This window comes from Lonchura striata, chromosome 9, assembly GCF_050655825.1.
Source record: "Lonchura striata isolate lonStrDom1 chromosome 9, ASM5065582v1, whole genome shotgun sequence".
NCBI classification, from domain to species: Eukaryota; Metazoa; Chordata; class Aves; order Passeriformes; family Estrildidae; genus Lonchura; species Lonchura striata.
The window spans coordinates 28,322,732-28,346,432 of record NC_140711.1 but is presented as its reverse complement, the minus strand read 5'-3'; the positions used below and the strand labels follow the sequence as shown (position 1 = coordinate 28,346,432).

Sequence of the window (23,701 nt, the reverse complement as noted above, 5' to 3'; positions counted from 1 at the left end):
TCAGAGCCTTTCATTTTTGCTAAGTTTGAAATATTCTTTATAGTCTATCATGTTTGCCACCTTCACTTTTCCAGTGAAACTGAGGGAAAACTGGCTTTAGCTAATATGAAAAGAGTTGAAATAAATGAAAAACCCTTTTCCAAAGAAATAGCGTTTTTTTCTGAAGAAAAATACCTTCAATTTCTCTGCCAGCTCAAAGAAAAGTCAGCTTCCCTCTAAATTCTGGTCTATTTATAGGAAATTATTTACTTGAGGAAAAGCTCCAAGGAGAATAGAGAATGCACAGGGAACCACAAAGGCAGCACCTGGCTTTTATTTAGTTCCATGTAAAATTCATTTATATATCAAGGACATCTACTTATCAAGAGGTTGGCAAAAGAATCACCTGCTTGTGTCTTAATCCATGTGACTAATGATTTATTTAAAATTTTGTATTTCTGACAATTGTACTGTACAAAATCAAAACACCATGTTCTGCATGACTGAATTAACTCCTCTGCCATTTAAAGATTTACTTGTTATTTAAGTATAGAGCAGTGTATAGAGAAAATTCATGAGTTTTACTGTAGCTTTCCTGCTTTTCACTGAAAATAGGTTGTTCCACCTGGGCATGAAAAGGTTATTTGTAAATTAAGAAGGAAAAAATGATTTTGAAGTAATGTCTTTAAAAACCCCACAGTTGATGCTGTCTAAATGAAGTTTTAAGTGGTTAACATACAGAATACTTTCCTTCTTTCTAATTTTCATCATGTAAAATATGGATGGAGGAAGGGAAAATAAGACATGAAGGGAAATAAAGCTGACTTTTACAGACACCTGAATGGAACATCAGGAAATGGAAGTTTATGTTCATCTCAGGGTCAGCCCTCTGGAAAATCTGGCACTTCATGAGCTCTTACATGCAGATATTTCAACAAAATCTTTAAGTGACACTTAATTTAGGAAGATGTAAATCAAATCTAAAGGGATTTTTAAGAAATTTGGTCCATTTAAAAATCCTCTCCTCCTCTGCCTGTTGCTCTGGCATTGCTGCTGGGGAAAGTCTCCTGCAATTTCAGCAGCAGCCCAAATCCTGTCATCAGCTGCAGGCAGATTGGTGAGCTCAGCAAAATTCTCTGTGGCTTTAGTGGATATAAACTAAATTGCAGGATTATTTTTCAATATTCAGATTTTTTTTTGCTGCTTCCCCTCAAGCTGCAAATGGACCCAGAAGGACCAGCTTTGCCTTCTGGAATGTCTGGGTTCTGAGCAGCCAAAGGGAAGGTGTTAATGCACTTTGCAAATGTTACTCCCTGGCAGAAATGAGCTTCTTTGACAATTGCCACAGGTGAGTAGGAGGACATTCCTGCTGGGCTGTCAGCTCTGCTGCATTCTGACTCTCACTTTCAGAAAAGACTTTGACATTATTTACTTGCATCTGATTCCATCCGGTGTCCAAAATCATCTCTGCTATTTGAGATGTTATCACTGTGACTCTATCACATCACATAAATTTGTTGCTTGAGTGTTTTAACACCACTGAAGACTTAGCACTGAACTAATTTCAATATTAAACCTCCCCTTTAAATGGTTATAATATTTCTGGCTGTTCTACAGAGCCTTAAAAGCAGCTGCTTTTAAGGCAAGGTGACCTGGGTGACAGTGAGCAATGAAGGGATCTCAGTGATCTCCTTCCACAATATGAAGTAGTTAGAAGAGCATCAGTCCAGTAAATAACTCTTGGAAGTCTTGACTGACATCCATATAATTTTTCTGGGACAACCTAAGCAAGAAGAGCCAATAAACCCACATGTTATTTTTTAAAAAATGAGATTTGCAGAGCAGCCAGTTGGCAGCTGAGTGGGAGTTTGAAGACATATGGAGATAGTGACAAATGAAGTGTGGTGCCAGCAGAGTCGTGTTCATTAGGGGGCAGCTCCAGCTCCCTCCCACTCCCCATGGGTCAGCCATCCTGCACAAAGCTGAAACTTTGGCACCAAATCCCCAGGGGACTTCCCTGAGATGCTCACAACCAAGTCAGGTTGGTTCTTACAGAAATCCACATTCAGAGAAGCTCCTGGAGAGAAATGAAGAGATGGGAGATGCTCAGGAGAGCCCCACCTTGTCCCCTGTGAAAGCCATGGGGGAAGGGGGATAATCCTCAATATTTGGGTGTGAGGTGGGAGCACTGCAGCCAGGGATGGGACAGGCACATCCTGGAGCAAAGGAAAGGCTGCCTGAACTCTCAGGGACAACATTATGCTTTCATAGGAAAATAGATTCGTTCACTGCAGGGAGAGATGAATGAAGGATGTGATAGTAGCAATATAAAGAGAAGAATCTAGAGAAGGTAATTTGGGATGTGGAATTGCTCTTTTCATCATCCAAGGACAAAGATATCCAATGAAGTGCAAGGTAACAGATGGAAAACAAATAGAAAGTGCTTCTTTCATGTAAAACTTAACCACAGGGATCTTTGCTGGGTGTTCCTTGAGATTGGCAGGGCTGAAAAAAATGAAATTGCTCCAGAGCAATCAGAACTTTCTATACTGCACTGAATAAAGGCACTCTGTGTATAAAAACTTGGGTTAGGGTATAAGGCAGATGCTGGCTGAGAGGATGTTTTTCTCTTACAAATGTGCTGCAGTTTTCATTTTCAGGGCTTTTTTTACCTTCTTGTGAAGCAGCAATTCCATAGCTGGTGCAGTGGGCTGGCCTAACTGGGTGTACTGGTCTCATCTGCAGTGGCACTTCTTGTGCTCCTGCCAACTTAAAATGTTGGTTTTAACACTCAGATTCTGAAAGCATTCACAAGTAGGCAACTTTTTATACCTGATTGCAAATGTTAGCAGTGTTTGTGCTCCCTGAATTAGGGGCTCTGAGCCCACCAGGTGGAGACCAATCTTCTGAGGTGCCATTTCCCATCAGGAATACACCTTGGAGTTCCATAAGCATCACCAAACTATGCAAAATAAAGCACTGGGAGCAAAAAACGTGGCATATTTCTGTGAACATTACAGGGCACAGGATCAGGCTTCAGTGCTGCAGTAATAAAGAGATTGAAATACATGATTAGGCTAAGTGGGTGTTTCCCCACTCATTATGTTTTATTGAATGTAAAAATGTATTTGGATTTAAGATTTTTGCTTAATGTTAAAGACAAGTGGGTGCTGCAGTTCCCATGGTTTAAAGGAGCAGGGTGGAAACTCAATCCCAGCTCTAAGTCTAGACCTGGTACCAGTTTTAGCAGCTTTGTCTATGTTTTAGTGCACACAGTCCCTGGGGGGATGATTTGGGGCTTTTGTTGGTGTGGTTGAAGTGCAGCAGCTCTGCTGGGAGGTTTAATTCAGTGCTGAGTGTACAGAGCAGCAAATGAGCTCTGCTGGGGAAAGGCTTTTCCAGCTGCTGCTTCTCCTCCTGCCTTTGGCTTGCTTTGGTATTACAGCTGCTGAGTATTCCAATAGAGCAGATCCTTCAGCATCCCACAAAAACCAGTGAGACATTCACTGACTTCAGCAGGAGCAGGCTGGCACTGAAATTAAAATACTGACAGAGAAGGATGGAAAAGAAACAAGATTGAAAAAAACTAGCTCTGTGGTCGTTCTTGCAATAAATATTTCTCTTCAGCTTCTTGTAAATATAATAGAAGAAGAAAAGACCTCATTTTCCTGGAGGAAGCCTGTGTTGTTCCTAGTGCAGAAATAGATTTTTTTATGTCTAGTATTTGCCTATAATCTTTTTTTTTCCCACTAATTGTATTTAAAATCTTGTGTCCAAAGGCTGTTTTGACCCTCTCTGCTGTACTGGGCTCTGGGCAGTCCTGAGCTATTTTAATATCCACGGTGTAGGAGAGCACTACAAATCTGAGTGAGGTAAATGGTGCTGTTAAAAGGTCTTGGCAGAAGGTGTTTTAATGGCAGAAAGCTCTTCTCCTTCCTTGCCTGGTGTAGAAGCTGGATAATGGTGTTGGGTTTTTGGCATTGTTTGGGGTGGGTTCTTTAAATGCTTCAATCTTATTGTTGAGCCACTTGAAATATGTTCTCCTTTCCTCTGCAGATAACAAGGAACTTTACCTTGCAAAGGCATTGCACAAGGCATTTCTAGAAGTTAATGAGGAAGGATCAGAAGCTGCTGCTGCCTCAGGTACCTGACTGAAAAGCAGAATTAAATCAAATGTCTCGGTATTCTGTGCTAATTAATTTTTTACAACTGATTTGCTGTACAGCCAGGAAAGCTAAATAGCAGCATGGAGACACAGCATAGCAAGTGTGCAGCTTGCAGAAGAGAATTCTGCAAATCAGAAGTGTTGACATTTTTGTAACATGTTTTACCAAGACTTTTGAGCATATTGTGAAAAACCTCTCCTTTATTTTCTGATTGTCAGGAGAGTACAGACTGCAATTTGTGTTTTCTTCATGGAGCTTGAGCATTCATCATTTTTCACCTGCTAATTGAGATAGTCAGAGGCATTTGATCCAGGAGAGGTGGTTTTGGCAGCTGCATTTTAATAAGCTCGTGTCTTGAAACACAAGATGGGAAGTGCTGAATGCACAACCAGAGCTGCCCCCTCTTAAAGCTGGGGGCTGGTGCTCGGTTTCCAGATTGTCACATGAAAATAAGTTCTATTTGTTGCCCATCTGTGTCATTAGGTGATTTCTGATTGCCTCTATTTGCCAGTCTTTGAGGAAAGGAAGAATTGCTTGCCAGGTCTGGGTTGAATTGTGCCCAACTGTCTCTATGGTCATTTTCCAGTCTTTATGAACAGTGGAGTGAAAATTCAGAAGTAAATGAAACACCAGGAATTAGTAATAGCATCCTGGAGAAATCCATGCACCTCCAAATAAAAATAACAAAGGGCCCAATTCTGCCCAATTCACAGTTAATTTTACTTTCAGCTCTGCAATATTTAAAAACACCAGCCAAAAGCTGTAGGATCAGCCCATTTAATTTTTGCACATCCCCTGGTTATTAAGAGTTCCCTTTCCCTCTGCACTGTGTAAAACAGGTCAGCAGTGCTGGTTAATGCAGTGCACTTCCCTCTGTGGCTGAGCAGGACTCACAACTCCTCTGAAGGTTCTGGACCTTAAAATTTATATGCTGCTCCCTCAGCCTGGGAAATTGCAGCACTCTGCATTGTTAATCATTCTTAAAGCCAGAGCAGGCAATTACTCTGCAGGTCTCTCTCCTTTTCAGTATTTCCCTGCTGGTTTTGGTGCTGAGTGTGGGACTTGAGGGGCTGCACAGAGGTCTCTGCTGAAGAGCAGAAGGGGCAGAGCAGTTTGACAAGTTGCCTGTGTTCTGTTTCCTCTAGGAATGATTGCCATCAGCAGAATGGCAGTGCTCTATCCCCAGGTCATAGTGGACCATCCCTTCTTCTTTTTGGTCAGAAATAGAAGAACAGGTGAGAATATTGCAGACTTCTCTGGGTTTTTTTACAGCACATCCTCAAGCAATCAAAGGAAAATTGCATGTTTTGACCAATGGACTGGGCTTGTATTAAGCATTTCCTCAGTTTGTTTTAAAATACCCAATATTAAAGACTCACCTTTTCCATGGCCCTGGATCTTTCTCCAGATAAAACACCAGCATCTGATACAATCCTGAAAAACACTCACAGAAGAGAAAAATTCGCCATTTCTGTTGTGAGAACAGTGATACTGCCCGGAGTATCCATAATCACTGCAGTCCCCCTGAGAGCTTGGCTGCAGTCATCCCAGTGAAATATGTTCCCAGTACCAAATGATTTGCATAATGGAGGGACATTACAGCTGGGAATAATTCTAATAATTCTGTTGTGCTCTTCAAGTGCTCTGTAGCAGGTGAGGGATGAGAGCAGCACTCACCAGCAAAAGGGGCAAGGATTAAGTAATTCCTGAGTCTGGAGTTTGTAATTTGCTGTAATGATGTGGATGTGACTGGCTGATGAAACATTGCTGTGCATCCACAGGGTTTTTATGGGTCTGGTTAGGGAGAGTCACCTGTGGGACTTCATTGCCACAAACTCCATCCCAGCTGCAAGCAAAGCAGGGTGCCAACTCCTAGGGTTTTAAAATTAAATATTATTACAGTTATAGACCCATTAGATAGAAAATATATCTAGAGAAGGCTATCTGGCCTTTATTGCTACTCCACATCCAAAAATCTTCCCAAAAAGAAAAGTTCAAATCAGGACAGAGTGGAACTTGGTCGCTTTGGGACAGTTCTTAAAATTGCAGAACCCTTGTTGCATGTGGAAAGAAAAGCTGTCAACAACTGTAGCTAAAGCCTCAAAGCTTGTTACTAATCCAGAAATCTGGGGCTGGAAACCTTTTGAAAAAAATCCTGTTGGTTGCCCTTCCTCTCCAGACAATCCCAAGTGCTCAGGTTTGATTGTTGTCTTCAAACAGAGCTCCTGAGCCATTTCCTGTTCCATTTTCTGAGACATTTATTCCTGTAACAATCACCCAGCACTGCTGTAGAGGTTTTGGTTGGTATTCATCATGTTAAATCCTCAGCTCCTCCTATTTTTGACACCTTTCCCTCCCTCCCTCCTTTCCCACTTTCTCCACAGGTACGGTGTTATTCATGGGAAGGGTAATGCACCCCGAGGCAATGAATTCCAGTGGCCACGACTTTGAAAAGCTTTAACTGCCACCAGCTACCAAAAGGAGGAGATAAGCACATAAAGTTTGAAGTTAATATATTTAAGGTTTGCTGTGTTTTCCCCCAAGATACTGTTTCAAAACGCTTTCGGATCTAACTGTGTGCAAGTCAGTTCCCAGAGGAAAGCTTACAGTATTAAAGTAATGGTTCTGTTTCTGTCATTGTGATTGCTGTGTCCTTAAAATAAAGTCGTGTACATGTCAACAATTGTTTCTTGTTCTAGTGGGTTGTAAAGCAGAAAACTGCAAATCCATTATTTGTAATTTTTTTACAGTCCAAAGACTGAGTTGATCAATGAGACAGGAGCAGAATGTGTGCAGCTCTGAATAATGCAAATGGCAAAGCTTGGTGGGCATTTCCAGAGCTGAAGAAGCACATGTGGACACTGTGATCTCATCCTGTCCCTGGCAGAGCAGGGACATCACAGCCTGTGATGATGCACTGCTAGAGCAGAGAAAATGGAGCTAAGTGAGCCCAGTGGATTTGATTCTTGCCTGTGGTAGACTTTGTGTGAACTCTCCCACGTGATTCTCAAGTGCTGCTTTTCTGGATGCTCCTGCATGTGACTGCCACTGACCCCCTAAGTGTTGATGCCAATAAAACCCGATCGCATGAATATTTGAGACCTGTCAGTGTAGAAAGCTCTGTGTGTGACTGAAGTAAAGGAGTTCACTAGTAATGGCATTTGTGTGGACATATTTTTTCTCCCCCCACAGCAGTTCTACTCTTCAATATCTCATTTCAGGGCTCTAGAATGTTCTTTCTCAAAAAGAAAAACAAAAAAAAAAACCACACCAACTTAAAATTAAGTGTCTAAAAATGTTCAATTAATAAATAAATATCTAAAGGAACAACATCATCTTTTTCATTTCCTAATTTTTTCTTGAGAACAGGCTGACAGAGAGGAGAATGACACCTAGCAGAAGGAAATATTAGCAGGGGAATTAGTTGCTGTTTCCATTTGGAAGAGGGGGAGCAGTACCCACTGTCAGCAGAGAGACATATAATTATTTCCTTCCTCATTGTGCAAAACACAAAAAGAACAGAGGTTATTAAAAAGGTGAGAGAGAATAGGAGAAAAGGAGGGAGGAGCTCTTTTGAAACAGATCACAAATACAAACCTTTGGATAATAAATGGGTTTTTTCTCAGTCAATAGGAGTTTTCTCTTTGGAATTCTATGGGAACAAATGGATTTTGGCTGAAGTGCAGTTACAGGCTTCCCTGGCAATCAGTCACTTCAGAACAGCAGAGCTCCCAAAGTTATTCATGCAAGGAGAACTTCCAAAATCTGACACGTTGTTCAGTCTTCCTCTGCTGCTGGTGGAGCTCCTGCAGGTCAGACCAGGACGTGAGGGATGTTCTCTGTGCAGGCTGGGAATGCTCCCTTGGAAAAAGGAAATTTTGAACACATTTCCAGCCCTGCCTCCTCGAATGGTTTCACAAATGGGCTTCCCAAGTGTGTTGCTGGTGCTTGTTACCTTGCTGTATTATAGTCTGGACTTGGTAACACAGCTTTTGTATTCAAATTTAGATGAAAATGGTAATTTTTGCTTTGTGCAGCTGAAAGTGTTATGCTGTGGAGGGAAAGGGGAGTGCTGCTCAGAAGGAACAGGGGCTAATTTTACCAAGACAAGAACTGCCTCACTGCAGGTAAAATGAGCTCTGGTGTGGGTTACACAAGGGCTGGTTCTTCACATTTAAATAACTCCGTGGACATCCCCTCATGTCTGTAAGCATCACCATATGCTGAGGATCTCCTGTGGGTTATCTTAGGAGAAACTGGTTTTTAAGCTTTTTAACATTTTTTTCAGGCTATTTTTGTGGTGTTCACTCTGACTGAGAAGGACGTGAGAAGCCTTCAGTCATGTTTATTTTCAGTCCATCAAAAGTTCTTCCTGACCAATTTTGCCTTTTCTTACTGTCAGTTCCTTGCAACATATATATTCCTTAATAAAGCAAGGGCTGAAAACAGATTTAAGCTGGAGCTTTGAATTTTGGAAGGACAGCTGCCAGGCAGAAGTGTTTATAGAGGATATCAGGCAAATGCACTGAATGCCCCTGCAGCTGGATTAAGCAGAAGTACAATGGAATGATGCAGAATGACAAATTCCAAATCAAATTCCCAGGATTGCCCAAATGGGCACATAGGAGAACCAGCAGGAACAGAAATGCAAACACTTGTGCTTTCACTTGCTGCTCTCCCAGGCTTTACAGATGCAAAATAACCTTTTTTCTGTTTCTTGAAAATTGAGAATGTCCTGGTTTGCAACAACATGAATTATTTCCATAGTTTTCAGTAGTAATAATAACTTTAATATTGTTGCCAGTTCATAGGTATATGGATGCTGTTCCATGATGGTTTTTACTCCAGATTTTCTATGATGTTACCTTCAAAGATGCCACTGCTTTTCCATTACAAAACTAGGAAAATAATTTTGGCTTTTTTTTAACATCTTTTCTTTGGTAGGGGGAATTTGTCAGCTGTAGCTCATCTATGAGTTTAGGTGTGCAGCCTTCAATTGAAAAGTGTTTTGTGCTGGAGGCTCTATCAGAAAACAAATCACTGTCACTTCTGTAATTGTGCCAAAGGAGTGACCCACGGTGTGGCAGTGCTGGGGTGCAATTACCTGATGGGATCCTCTCCTCTTCCTTGCACACAGGTCCCATTCCAGGTGGGAATGCTTTCCAGAGCTGCTCCTGGAAAGGTTTTCCCCAAGAATCCCTTCAGCAGCAGTGCTGTTACTGAAAATGGATTTATTTGGCTGCTAGGATCCCACTTGTGTGTGACCTTGAGCACCTGAAGGTTTTTGTAGAGTCTGTATTCAGCCAAAATTTTCCAATTTGTGTGAATTAGAATGGGTTTGTTGCTGTTTGAGCACGAATTTTCATTCTCTTTCCACAAGCCAGAAGTGAACTTTTGTATCAGTGTATGGGAATCAAGGATATGAGATTCCTCAAAGAAACAAGATCTAGATGTTACACCAGAGACAAACCCAAACTTAGTGAAGGCTCTTTTGGCTAATTTTTATTTGTCAGTGGTGGACAGAAGAAGAAACCACAAGATGTCACTCTATCCTAAGGAGCTGAGAAGGACTTTCCTTTTGACAGGAATCCTGTGGGAGTGTTGCAAAGCTGGATATCCTGAGCAGAGCTGAAGCACAGGTGGATCTCAGCACAGTTAATGAGAGATGCTGAGTTTGGAGCATCATTAGCCCCACGTTCCTGGGATTAATAATCACAGCTGGGGGGAACAAACCCCCAGATATCTGCAATCCTCACTCTGATCCTTGATCAGGGATTGCTGGAGGGAGTTCATTGCTCCCAGGGGAGTTTTGGTCCTGTGTGGTGCTTTATGTGCTCGGCGTGGGGCGAGATGGCAGGAATGTCGCTGTTGGACACGAAATGAGTGCACAGAAGCTTGGTGAGTTCAAGAGAGAAAAAGAGCCAATTTTATTTCTGACCTCCCAATATATAGAATTCCAAAAGTGACAGTGGATTGGAGGATGAAATTGCCACCTCTCCAACCACACTGGTCAAACCAACAGTCCATCAATTCTCTCCTCCCACAAAGAAGAATGCAAAACAATCATTTACATGAACAGTAAGAGCTCCAGTAGAAATATGTGAACATCAGAAGGCATAGAAAACTTTTAAAAGAACGTTACAACTTTCAAAAGCACTATAAAAGAAAACTTAACACTTTAAAAAATCAGGGCAACACAGGAATGGGTTGTTCTTTAACCTGTCCCCATGAACAGCCCCAGAGCTGTGCTGGGGTTATTTCTGAGAGCCACTGCTGCCACAGGACCCAGAATTTCTTTTCTGCAAGAGGGAGATAACTGGGATTGACTCATTGATGTGCTGTTCTCTTTTGATTGTCTCTTAAATTCCCCCCTTCCCTCTCTGCCTTCCACATCCCTGGAATTCCTGCAGGAGCAGATTCCCTGGCACGGTGAGGTCCCACCACTGTCAGAGCTTCTCCCTGCCTGGAGAGGAGGCAGTATTATTCCTGGAATAACAAATGGTGTTTACCAGCTCATTCTTGAGTTGTTCCCATCCGTTTTATTGGGAAATGCTTCTTTTTGTCCGTGCAGTGGGAAACAGGAGTGGGAAACATGGATTGGAAAGAGATGGAAAGCAGTGCCTAGGTGACAGCAGCGAGGAGCTGCCTTCCCTCCTGAGCTGCTCTGCATCCCCTGGCACAGCTGGGGAGGAGCTGTGGGTTAATTTAGCTCAGAAAACTCCCAGGATTTCCCCAGGGTTTGGATCAGGCTCCACACAGACAGACAGACAGACAGACAGAGAAAGGCTCCGCTGCTCGCTGGCACCTCTGGTAGCTGCCTCAGCAGCTTCTGGGGCTTCCAGCTGGGCTGGCTGGGAGCTGTGAAAGGAAGAAGTTCCACATGAGAAACCATCCTCAATGCTCATGGGTGATACTCTGAAACTCATCATCACCCCGTGGCTGCGGCCCCTTCCACAAGGGCTTCTCAAATGACATTCCTTCCATGCAGCGCTGCCTTCCAGCAGCATCCAGGGAAGATTTTCCTCCTTTTGCAGCGCTAATTAGAAGCCAAATTCATGGGCCAGCTGCTGTGGGCATGAGGCAAGCTGAGCGAGCAGCTGGGCAGAAGTGAGGGATTGCAATTGTTATAAATGAAAATTTGTCCGGCCGAATTGAAATGAAAAAGTAAAATAATTATTTTGCAATTCAAATTCTATCTAGCCAGCCACAAGGAAAGAACAGAGCCGAGCCCGGGGTCAGTGCTGGGTGTGCAACAAGAAGTCAGCCTCAGCAGAGGTTTTCCTCTGTGCCCACACCACCATTCTAGTATAAATGGTTTTTATAGGGAAAATTCCACCCCAGGCCAGGATTTCGACAATCAGTGCTTTCTGCTATTGAGTCCCATAGTTTGATGAGATTTCTTTTCTTGGCGACGAGGTAGAACAATTCAATGTCAGGAGTTGGTGAATCCCTTGATGCAATTTATGATGATCAGGCCTGGGCATCCCCCATCTACAGCCATCTCCAGAGAGCCACGTTCTTTTACATGTAAATTTGGTTTCAACATACACCAGGTTTCACCTGTGAGGGTGGGGGGGGATTCCTAATACGTCAGAATCTGAGCTATTGATAATTCCGAGATTGTAAAAGTCTCTGTCTGTCAGCCCCCTGCCAAAGCAGAAGCCAGAATTGGTCTGTGCTGGTTTCCAGGTTGTTTATTCTGTTGATCTCTCACATGTTCTGCTGCCCTGCCCAGCTCTGTCCTGCAGGGCAGCGTGTGGGGCTCTGTCCTCAGTGGGATGTGACAAACATTAAATACCAGAAACTCCCTGGGCTGGATTTACAAGAACGTGCCAATATCTGTCACCTACGTTGGACAGTGTGTCCCCAGCCTGAACCAACAGAAAAATGCCAACACCACAGTGAGACATGGAGGGCATGAAGAAGGAGAAAAAGGACAAGGCACACCCAATTTCCTCCATCTTGTCCTCTTTGGACCCCTCATCTAGAATCCTAAAATTTTACTTTTGCACCCGTGCCACACTTAATTATTACTGATATCAAACACTCAGAGCTGGTAATTCATCCTGTGAGATTGAAAACTCTTTTGCATAGCCAGAGATCACAGCCAGTGTCTCTGGGGCTCTGTCCAGGGGGTTCCTGAGCCCTGCCAGGGTCCCAGGGCAGCCAGAGGGATGCCCTGGATTCCCACACTAATACAAACGTGTATACCCCAACAAATATTTGATATCACCTATATCATACTAGAGATGGCAGGGATTATATCTCCTACACAACACAATGCAGCAGGAATTGCAGTTTGCAGGCAGCAGCAGAGTGCAGCAGCCGGGCTGGGGCTGTGAAGGATGCCAGGCTCAGCTGGGCACCCTGGCAGGCAGCTCCTCAGAACCCAAAATATCCCTCAGACATTTTAAATGTTCTGAGTCCAACTCAGAAGCATTTGAAACCCTGGCAGGCAGCTGAAAACAGCTGTAATTTTAAATTTAAACCATAGAATGATTTACCAACCTTACAAGAAAAACAAAAAGTGACAAAAATTTAGATATTATAGTAAAAATAGTCAAAAAGTAAAAAAAAAAAGAAATTTTAAGTACTATACAAAAAAGTTTTAAGTCCTATGCAGAAGATTTTTAGTTTTGTACATAGGAGTCAAAAATTTTAAAATAGAGAAATTTAAACCTATCCTGTCCTCCCTCTTTCTTCTTCCTTACCTCCATATTCTTAGTAATATTAGCACTCACAATTTAAAGTAAAAAACCACCATTTATTATAAGTAATAAGCATTAAAAACAACTATAAACATTTAACACATAATATACCATATAAAAAATATCTCCAGCCCTAGGCGAAGAGAGAAAAGAAAACAAAAATCAAAAAAAAATGTCAAGAGTATGTATGTGCCTTTGCCTAAACTACTAAGCAAACCGCAGCAGCCCAAAAAGACAATATTTTAAATAACTTACAATAAACTGCCTTTAAACCAAACAACAAAATACTTCTAAGCTTTTTTTTTTAAAGCACGAGTTACTAAAACAAAAAATTTCCACCACACAGAGCCACCCCTAACCTAAAAGCAAACTCCAACAGCAGCTCGTGGAGAAAGGTGAAACAAATAAATGTGTGAGCCCAGATATTGATTGTAAAATTCTGGGTTTGCTAGGAGCTGGCTGAGGAAAGAGAAGAAAGAATTGGAATTGTTCCTGCAGCTGAGGAATTGAGCCCATTGCCTGGTTTTTATCTTTGCAGCACAATGGGAATGATGTCTCAGATATGAGCCAGGCTTGCTGATAACAAAGTGTTTTACTGGCTCTCATAAACACACATCCTGCCTGAGGAAGAGTGATCTTTTTGGGCAAGCTGAGGGAAAATTCCTACAGAACAACGATTCTGTGTTTGTGTGGAAATGCTTTTAAGGGAGGGAGGGAAATATACAGAGGAAATCTGGGTTGTGTCCAAATCATGTTTTTAATGTTCTCATTAAGGGATTGGAATTGCCTGTGGAAAAAGATGAGCTTCAACCTTTCCTTCAAGTATTCTACTGCTACCAAAAGAGTTTGGAGCCAGTCACAGATTTTCACTCTCTTTACTCTTTGGTAAAAGTCATGTTTTGGACCAAAGCTGGAATCCTTGCAGGTGATAATTTTGCCTGAACAGAGCTAGTGAAATACATTAAAACTTGATAAGAAATTAAAAATATCAGGAAGATGCCCTGAAACCTATAAGGATCATACTCTGGGCAATGCCAAGTCTCACTGGTCACCAGCAGTGTGGCACAAAAAGTCTCTTTATTTGGGGCTTTTGTCACTGTCAGTGTGATTTGTAAACACACGTTTCTAAAGGCAGCAGCCAAAAAGTCAGCAAAGCTTAACAACAATAATAACAATAATAATAAATAAGGAATAATAACATTTCTGGAGTTTATTACAAGACAAATACTGGTTTCAAAATTCTTTGTCTCTGCTGGGAAATGTCCTCCTTGTGCAGTGGCAGCCTGTATTTTCCAGCAGGAGTGTGTGAAGCTCTCCTGCCAGCTCCAAACCCAGGATGTGTTCATCAGCTGAGCTGCTTTTGGCAGGACACCTGGAACGAGCTCAGCTTCAAGGTCTGTTCCAACCCAAACCATTCGGAGATTCTGTGATTCTATTAAAGCCCTCAGCAAAATCCAGAGAGGTAAAAGAGGCCAGTTCTGCTGCTGCTGCCTGGTTTTCATCTGTCTGCATTGATTTTTCCTTCACAGGGTTTTCTCCTTGGTCTATACAAAAGGAAATTCAGAGACAGTGTGCTCCAGTTTATAAGCTCACTTTGGATTTTTTGATCAGAAATCATTTGTGAAGCATCCTGGTATCTCAGAGCCAGTCCTACTGCTGCAGTTCCATGGGGAGCAAGGTGACCAGGCTGACTGGAAGTGATTTAATTCTTTTCTTTTCTCCACATTTAATGTGCAAACACTTATAGATAAAAGTGTATAGAGGTGAGCTCTTAATTCCTGAGTTTTTTAAGCTGAGCACACGTGGGACAGAGAGTTTGGAGCCACGAGAACAGCCTTGTGTCAGCCTTACAGCAGGGCAGGGATGTCACCAGCTCTGGTGAGCACATCCAGGCACATCCTCCTGAGGGGGAGATGCAGTGAGCTCTGGACAGGAATGAGGGAATGTCTGCTTCCATAACCTTAAATGCTTCAATCAAGCAGACAATCTTGTCGTGTCAGAGCAAAGAGCATCACCAGATAAAACTACATTGTCATCTGCAGCCTGTTCCAAATCCCTTTGTGCTCCATCATCAGAAGATTGCCACTACTTCAGGCAGCTCTGGGCCCTGTGCAGGTTTCTCTCAGGCCATGCCCTGAACCTGAGTTCAAAGAACTGCCTGGGAACTGACACACCTGGGAGTTTTTGTGACTAGAAAAATTTTGTCCGATTTGCCCAATTTTGCCCAATTTGCAAAAGTTGCTTTAGGACACTTACATGAAAATATGAAATGGGCTTCTAATCACAGTGTTTCTACAGAAAAAAATGGTGAAGACTGTACACAAGCAAGATGTAGAATTTAGAAAATTGCATTTTGCCTGTGTACACATGCACTCATTAAATGTGAAGGTATTATGGGAACCACAAATCCTGTTATTATTTTGCCATTAAAAGCAAGCAAAGCCTAAGCTGTTAATGCATGAAACCATGAGCTAATTCAAAATAATGACGCCACTCTGTGCCTCTTGCTTTAGAGGCTGGAGGGCTTTTCCTTGGTGCAGGATGCCTGCAAGGGAATAAAAATGTTCTTTCCCCCCTCCCTTTCTCAGTCATTGCCTTAGCTGGGTTCCTCTCTTTCAGTGCCCCGAGTTAAATGAGGAATTCTGGCCTCTGGAAACTGATGGCAGCAAATTCCTCTGCCTGCAGCCACTGCACAGGGAAGGCAGCAAGTTAATGGGAGTAGACAGATGGAGGCAGAGCACCCTGGAGGGACAAAGGGGTGGAAGGGTTGTGAAAAACGCCAATCACTTGGTTTTTAAAATTTTAAAATTTTAATAATAATAAAATGGTTTTTAAAATAATAATACAATTAGAGTAATAAAGTTTAGAGTTAGGACAATTACAAGACAATAAAAAGCAAAGGATTACGGATGTCTGGATGCTCTCGGACACTAAGTCAGGAAAAGCATCCCTTGTGTACAAAGGAATAACCTTAAACCAATACACTTGTTGCATATTCATAAATCCTTCATGGTTATTCATACATTCTATTCTAAACAAGAAACTCTGTCTTTTGTATGTCAGCTCTTTCCTTTAATCCCCTGGCATCTTCGAGTAGAGCAAGGCCTGAAGAAATTAGTTTCTTCTGATAAGAAGCCATAAATTCCTCTCCTTTGGAAGATTTAGGTGTTCCTTGAAGCGAGTATCTCATGCCTTATAAAAAACAAACTTCCCCCACATCCATAGTCTCTATTTTAACATTATGTTGGAACCGAAAACTACATTTAACACACTACTTAAGAGAATTCATACAGCATCACTTTCTAACATTACACATATAATATTCATTGTCGTATTTGCGAAAAGCCAATCATAAAATCTGCATTTTTCACAGGGTTTAACACTGGGGCAGTGGCAAAGCTCCCCGGGCACTGGCAGCACTGAGGGCCCTGAAGAGGAGCGGGCAGAGCTCTCCTGGTGGAGTTGCTTTGATATTACTTTGCAGATAGAACAACTTTCTGGTAGATTTATTGGCAGTGCACTAAGCGTCTTGAGCACAAGTTAATTCAGGCTCTCTTAGCCTTGATAACACTTGCTTAAAATATGCTTCCTCCTATGGGTGACAAGAGTACAGGGATTGTGTTTTGATAGTTCCATGAGAAGTGGCTTCCCAAAAGCAACATAGAAGGCTATTTTTCAGAAGGGCCATTAACCAGCTGGCAGCCTGCTTTCCACCCTTCATGGCAAGCGTGATAATCTGAGCAGCATTCAGGAGCAAGGCTGATCAAAGTCTTTGCTGTTTGCCCAGGAAATGCACCCTGACGGCTCCACAGAGAAAGGTTTTCAAGTGGAAAGGTTGTTTTACATTTCTATCTCCCTCAGTGCTGCAAAGCCTGGCTTATTTTTTAGGGTTTCTGTACAAAGCCCTTTTTTTTTCACTAGAGCTCGGGGAGTATTAATTTTGCAAGTGTGTTCACATTCAGCACAGACATCTGAAGACACCATCTGATAAACAGAGGGGTATCTGTGACAGCCCTGTGCTTTTGTGTGTCATGGCAATGGTGACTTCAGCTGCTGTAACACTATCTGAACGTGCACAGACACAGCAGCCACGGCTCACTCCTACCCCACACAGCTGGCAGAGCTGATAAAACCAGTGTTTATTCCTGCTCTCCATCTCAGAGCTTAACCTGCACCTTGCTGGTAAAATTTCGCCTCAGTGGGGAAAGGGAGATGCTCCTTTCCCAGCTGGGCACATCTGGGAGCCCAAGGGAGGTGCTGGCTCAGCAGTGAGGATGGCTCCCCTCGTGTCCTCCCAGCCCCTGGCTGGGATTTGGCACAATCCAGGGCTTTGCCTGCCTGCCTTTCCTTCCCTGGCAGGGCACTGCAGAGGGAAGGGGCTGTGGGGGGCAGCTGGGGCAGTGCCAGAGCTCTGCTCTGCCCCTTCGGCTGCTCCCAAGGGAGCCCTGGAACAGGGAGGGGACTGACGTCCTGGTGGTGGAATGGGAGAACCCAGGAATGGGAGAACCCAGGAGTGGGAGAATCCAGGAGAGGGAGAACCCAGGAGCGAGAGAATCCAGGAGAGGGAGAATAAAGGAGAGGGAGAATCCAGGAGAGGGAGAATCCAGGAGAGGGAGAATCCAGGAGTGGGAGAACCCAGGAATGAGAGAATCCAGGAGTAGGAGAATCCAGGAGTAGGAAAACCTAAGAATGAGAGAACCCAGGAGAGGGAGAATCCAGGAATGGGAGAACCCAGGAGTGGGAAAACCCAGGAGAGGGAGAATCCAGGAGTGGGAGAACCCAAGAATAGGAGAATCCAGGAATGGGAGAACCCAGGAGAGGGAGAATCCAGGAATGGGAGAACCCAGGAATGGGAGTATCCAGGAATGCGACAACCAGGAGTGGGAGAATCCCCTCTGCTCTGGCTCTGGGCTAAGGTCCCTGCTCCCTACACTCCCATGATGTCTCTCTAATGCTGAAAATGGGAACAATATGATGCTGTAAATTGCTGACTGTAAAACAAGATTAAGGCTGATGCAGAACATCAACCTGCTGGCCAAATCAGCCTCTGGCCAAATCACCCCCTGGGCTGCCCAGGCCAAAGTGCCAGCAGATTTATGTGGCAGGAAAATCCAGCGAGCAAACAGAGCATTTCTAAACAAGCTGACAAATCTGCAGCACTTGGGAGCAGCAGCTGATGCTCCCTCAGAGATGTAACACGACTCCTATAATCACAGAAGTAGATTTAATTTTGTTTATTTAATCCAGCCCCGCGTTTTGCTGCGAGCATTCATCATCTGGTGCCACCGAGCTGGGTAGGAAATGTCACCCCTTGAGTCCCATCCCCAGTGCCTCTGTTAGCAGTGCTCTGGCTGTTCTCCACAGCTGGAGAGAAAAGGGCTTCATGCCTTGCTGGCTGTGGAGCAAACAGGCTCTTGCAGCTTCATTTTGTATTCAGCAGCTCTCCAAAGCGGCGAAGGCAGCATGAAAAATGAGGAGGAACATGACTGAAGCTCAGCTGCTGGTCTTTCACAACTCAACTGCACAAAATATGAGGGCTGAAAGGAGACTTTGAAGCACAGGTATCAGCAGAAATATTAAACTGCCCTAATCAAGAAAAGAACACCTGGCCACTCAGTCATTTAATAAATGAAGACAGGGCTCTCTTCTTCTCCCAGTGCAAGGCAAAGAGAAAATTCTGATTTCCCAGCTGGGAATACAGCATGGAGCTGGCAGCAAAGTGAAACAGCTGGAAGATGGTGTGGTTAATGGTTGAGACTGGTTCAGTGACCTGGGACTGGAGAAAATGGTGACACAAAGCAGTTTAACAGCACCTTCACAGCCCTCCAGGCCAGCAGTGGGCTCGGAGCCTCTTTGAAGCCCAAAGATCAGGATGGATGTGAAGTGTATGGGGTTTAATCCTTTTTATTTTCCCTCACAGAAAAGCTGCTTCGAAAACAATTTCTATTTCTGCTCCTTGTTTTTCCCATGTGGAATGTGTTTGGAGAATTGTTTACCTGGGGTGATGCTTGGTTGGATTCTGGTGAGGATTGTTTGAGCCTGGTGGCCAGTCCAACCCACCTGGGGCTGGGCTCAGAGAGGTTCATGAGTTGTGAGTTAGATTTGGTAGTTAGAAGAAGTAGGTTTGTAGTTTTAGTATCTCCTTTAAATAGTGTATTAATGTATTATAGTATAGTTATAATAAAGGAATCATTCAGCCTTCTGAACCGGAGTCAGACATCACCAATCCTTCCCACTGGGTTCAACTGCATTTCCAACAGAAAATCACCCAGGAATGTCTCAGCTCCCCCAGCAGTGCTGGGTGTGCTGGGCTGGTGCAGCCCTCAGGACACAAGGATGTAATACAGCAAATTCTGTCCCTGACTTTGAGCAGGAACACTTTTCCATGACATTTAATTTCTTTTGGCAGGCTGTGCCAGCTCCTAACTCTAAATGCAGCAGCTGGGGACAGCTACAGCGTGCCTGTCTCCTGCCCAGGACAGGAGCACTGGAGAGAAGCAAGGCTCGTTCTTTTTTTATGTAGCACAAGGCTGCCATTTGCTCAAAATGAAAGCAGGTGGGAGTAAATTAGTTGGATTTCCTGACAAAAGCTGCATGAACACAACACCTTCAATAAAAACACTTGATTCTTCTCATCATGCTCCTCTCCTCTTTTCCCCATGATCACAGGAGGCCCTGCTTGCTGCTTTCAGCTAGAGAAAATCTTTGTTATCCTCGCAGGCAGTGAATAACCAGGCATTCATTCAAACTTAAATTTTTTTTGGCAATAAGACTAAGGGAAATAATAGGGATAAAAAAATGGGAGATGTCAGGAACAAGTTCTACCTCTAAATACACATTCAGGGTTCTCAGTTCCTTCTTTAATCGGAATGGGGACAGGGAGCTTTTAATTTTAAACAACTAAGTTATGTTTGTCATTCAACTGCATTGTTTTTCCATGTTTTCCTGTCCTTTCCCTCCTTTCTAAGCTCCTGTGGAGTTGGGTACTCTTTACCACCTTGGCCCAGCAATACAATAATTTTCCCATCCCATACTTAAAGAGATTTTGTCTATTTGTCTCAAATATCTCATCTGTGACAACCTGGCAAGGCCACTTTAATAAAGAAGTGCTCTGGTGGCTCCCAAGTATTCCCACATTTGCAAGATCTGATTTTCTGGAAGGCAGGGGTTTGATGGATGAAATAAACCAATTTTTTCAATACATTTCAGGTAATCAATTAAAAAAAAATAAAAGGAAACATAACTCTTTAGCAGCTGGCAGCAGTTTCAAATAAATACAAGAATAGGATGGAAGTGCAATGGCATCTGCAATGGTGGAAGTTAGAGGAGAATAACCAGAGATGCTGCTTCCCATGACACAGGGGGAAAGGAGGCATAGGCTGCAAGAGGAAATTGTCTATCAAAATGAATTTAAAATGATTTTCATGTGATTAAAATTACCTGATGAGACTTACGTTTGATAAATTAGGAAGCACTTAATGAATCTTGTACTCCATGGGGAATTATTAACAATTAACTGGTGAAAAGATGAAACATGACATCCATGACAAAGATGTGGGTGGAGGAAATGAGACTGGCCCTGGGTGGTTCCATCAGATGTGTTTGTTCTGGCAGCTTTGGGTAGGATGTTTTAAATGCTGAGGGTTAGACAGGAATGGCAGCTGGGGGAGTGGAGAGTGGCAGGAGGCTCCTGGAAATGGGTGGAACTTTGTCCCTGAGCTCCAGTGAGCCCCAGACCTGTGTGAGCTTCATTCTCTTTGGAGAGACCTGGCAGGTCCCTCTGGGGCTTTCCACATTCACACTTTGGGTTTGGTTCTGCTCCAGATGAATTCCTCTGCTCCTGAGGGCTACGAGGATCTTATGTGGGTTTGGGACGCAACGACTTAATTCAATACAAAAGCCATGTTTTAAGGAAAAAGGGAAAATATACCTCATTTCAGTGAGATAAATAATGGGAGAAATCATCAGCCAGGAGTGTTGCGTGCCACTGACTCCACTTGGGATACAATTATGATTTCTCTTTCATACAGGAAAATGAAGAGGCAGTGAGTTATGTCCATTATTTCTTTTGAAAATAAAGTTTTGAGAAAGAAAATCTTGAAATGTTACTTATTTGCAGTCTTTCCTCAGCATCAGATTCATCCAGAAATTGTTGACCTTCATTTTTTTTTTTTAGAAAAAGGTAGATTTGATACTGGAATAGGCCTCTCCTAAACCAAATAGAAATGCTTTCCTCATTTAATGATCATCTTTTCTTATAACTTCATCCAAAGACTATTAAATCAAGGAAGGGCTCGCTCTTCAGTGCCAGGCATTGTCATTATGACTTGCAAGCCCATTGTTTTTCCAGAAGAGAGAACAAATTTCAGTCCCTGTTGCTTGGTTACAGCCCCTCCAACCCTCTTGGAATCCATGGGTTTGCAACACCTCAGAAAAGCAGACATATATAGTTTTCACTTCAATTATTTATGCAGCTAGCTGTTGATTCCTTTTAGTCTGGTGACCCTGAGGAAATGTTTCACTAACTCTGCTCTCCTCCTGTCCAAGGCTTTATTCTGTTGTCCTTGGCTTTTCCTTGGGAATGCTCTCCAGATCCTTTCCTGGAATCCTGGATGGGCAGCACAGAAAGGAAAGTGTTGCCTGGGTAACTCAGCAAAATAACCAGTTCGTTTGAGTGAGGTGCCTCTGCCTCAGCCAGCTGAGAGCATTTGGGCACTAAAGTGTGCTCCTTTTCCAGGGCCACGCACAGCACACCACTGAAACACCCCAAGAAATTCCCTCTTTCTGGCTGACTCATCCAACATGAATGCCCTGGATTCCTGGATATGTCCAAACCAGGTAAGATCAATAAAAGTTAACTTTCTGCTGGTGCTGAAGTGTTGTTATGTGTTTTGGTCTGATTTTACTGGTGGTATCAACCTTAATGGTTTGATATCACCAATTTGCATCAAGTTAGCACCCAAAAAAAAAAAAGGGTTTTACATAAAGAACATAAAATTATGTCAACAAACTGATTTATCCCTGAATCAGAAAAGTGTTATAAAAGAGAAATTACTTTTAAGTATTCTTTAATGACGATGAACAAAATGTCAGCTCAGAAAGTCAGGCAGTAAATGCAGACTTTAGAACCAGACTGTTCATCCAGTCAGTGGCTGGGAATCCTGTGTGAATGCTGACCCTGGGCACAGGAACAGCATTTCTGCTCCCACAGTGCCAGGATTTCATGGTCTGAGCATCTCAGTTATTTCTGTATAAAAGGAGGAGGGATAATATTATTTCCTTTCTTCCTACTCTTTGTCTGTCTGCTCTGTTTAATTAAAGCGCAAAACCTCTGGAGCAAATTCTGTTTTCCTGACTTTCTCTGGTGCCCAGAACAACAGAGCCTCTCACAGCAGTAAGAATAATTGGGATTGTTTTTGTCATTAATCAGACCTCAGGATGAGCTGAATTCTGCCCAGTTCCTACAAATTTAATGAACATGCAGAGAAGAATCCAACAGGACAAAAAAAGATGTGAGAGACACAGGGTTGAGACCGATGCCCACCCTGTGTTTACCCAATTCAAAGACAAAACTACTGGTCAAAATTAGATAAAGTGGGAAAAAAAAGATTTCTTTCTTGCAGAGCAGATTCACACTGCTGAATTTCTTGTCAGAAGCAGATTTTTATGGGCAGGCTGTAAAGATCTGAAAAATAGTGTTTATAATGGAAAGGCCGACACCATGTAAAATATGTTGTTCCTCTGAAATAGCACAGAGATAATTTTTCATGGGCTTTATGAGGAATGCATTTGCCATAAAAGATCTGAAGCCCATTAGGCTGTGATGGGGACCAATACCTTTCATTTTATAGACAGGGGGAAAAACAGTAAGTAGAAAGGCCCCAAATTACAATTTTGTTTTGATTTAGATATTAATTTCTTTATCCTTAGCAGACAGAGGAATGATTCGCTCAAGTGACCTGATGAATCTCTTAATACCCTGTCCTCATCACCCCATAATAAACTCAGTTCTCAGCACATAAAGTTTTAATGAAACCTGTGTGGAATGACTGCTTTGTTAAATTTCACTAACGATCTGTCAATTCAACATTTGGAGCCACGGAATGCCTGTGCATGGAGCTGAAATTCTCTAATTGCCATTATTCCCTTCTGCTTTGCTGGCATGGTGAAATTTGACAGCAGAATTTCTAAGAGAAGGTTTTGGAGCCTTCAGCACCCATTGGGGAAAGCACAGAACTTTCTGTACAGGAAGACCTTATAATGATCAGCCTTTGCAATGACCTAAAAGAGAAAAGAGAAATGTGAAAGGAAACAAGGATAAGGAGTAATTTTTCTGTCAAGAAGCTGAAAGGTAGAAGTATAAACCACAGAGGTTTTGACTATATGGCATTTCCAATTGAATATCCCAGGGCAGAGGGGATTGTGTACTTTTTCCACATTGATTTTAATCTATTTATCCTTTTTATTTTTAGGACAGAGCCCAGGAGCTCAAGTGAGGAAGGGGCTGTGCCTGCAGTTTGGCAGTCACAGATCAACAGGGCACAATTTCCAGCTCCATTGTAACCTTCCCCTAAAACCTGGGTCCCATCACCCCTGTTGGAGTTTAAAAACCATCTGTGAACAACAGCAGGGACTACCCAGTGCCCAGAGCCATTCTGGGCTGCTGCAATTCCACCCTGGAACCCTGCCAGCACCTGCACTTTGTCGGGGTGAGCAAACAAAAATCAAATGCGTTTTGAAGGGAATAATTCACTGGGCTGATAATCGGTGCCTACAGCTTGAATGTTTTAGGAAAAATGTAGCATAAAAACAGACACAAACCTGGCCTGTTGGTTCCCACCAAGAGAA

The 23,701-nt window shown here is 42.9% G+C and overlaps 1 protein-coding gene across 1 annotated transcript in view; it reads left to right on the top strand.

The window, feature by feature from the left end:
* Window positions 1-7,300, top strand: part of SERPINI1 (serpin family I member 1) — a 44,908-nt gene extending 37,608 nt beyond the window's left edge. The window contains exons 7-9 of the mRNA XM_021548255.3: window positions 4,036-4,122; window positions 5,291-5,380; window positions 6,530-7,300. Of these exons, the coding sequence (XP_021403930.1) occupies window positions 4,036-4,122; window positions 5,291-5,380; window positions 6,530-6,606 (254 nt within the window). The 3' untranslated portion in view covers window positions 6,607-7,300. The remainder of the gene's footprint in view (window positions 1-4,035; window positions 4,123-5,290; window positions 5,381-6,529) is intronic.
* Window positions 7,301-23,701: the final 16,401 nt, after the last annotated feature.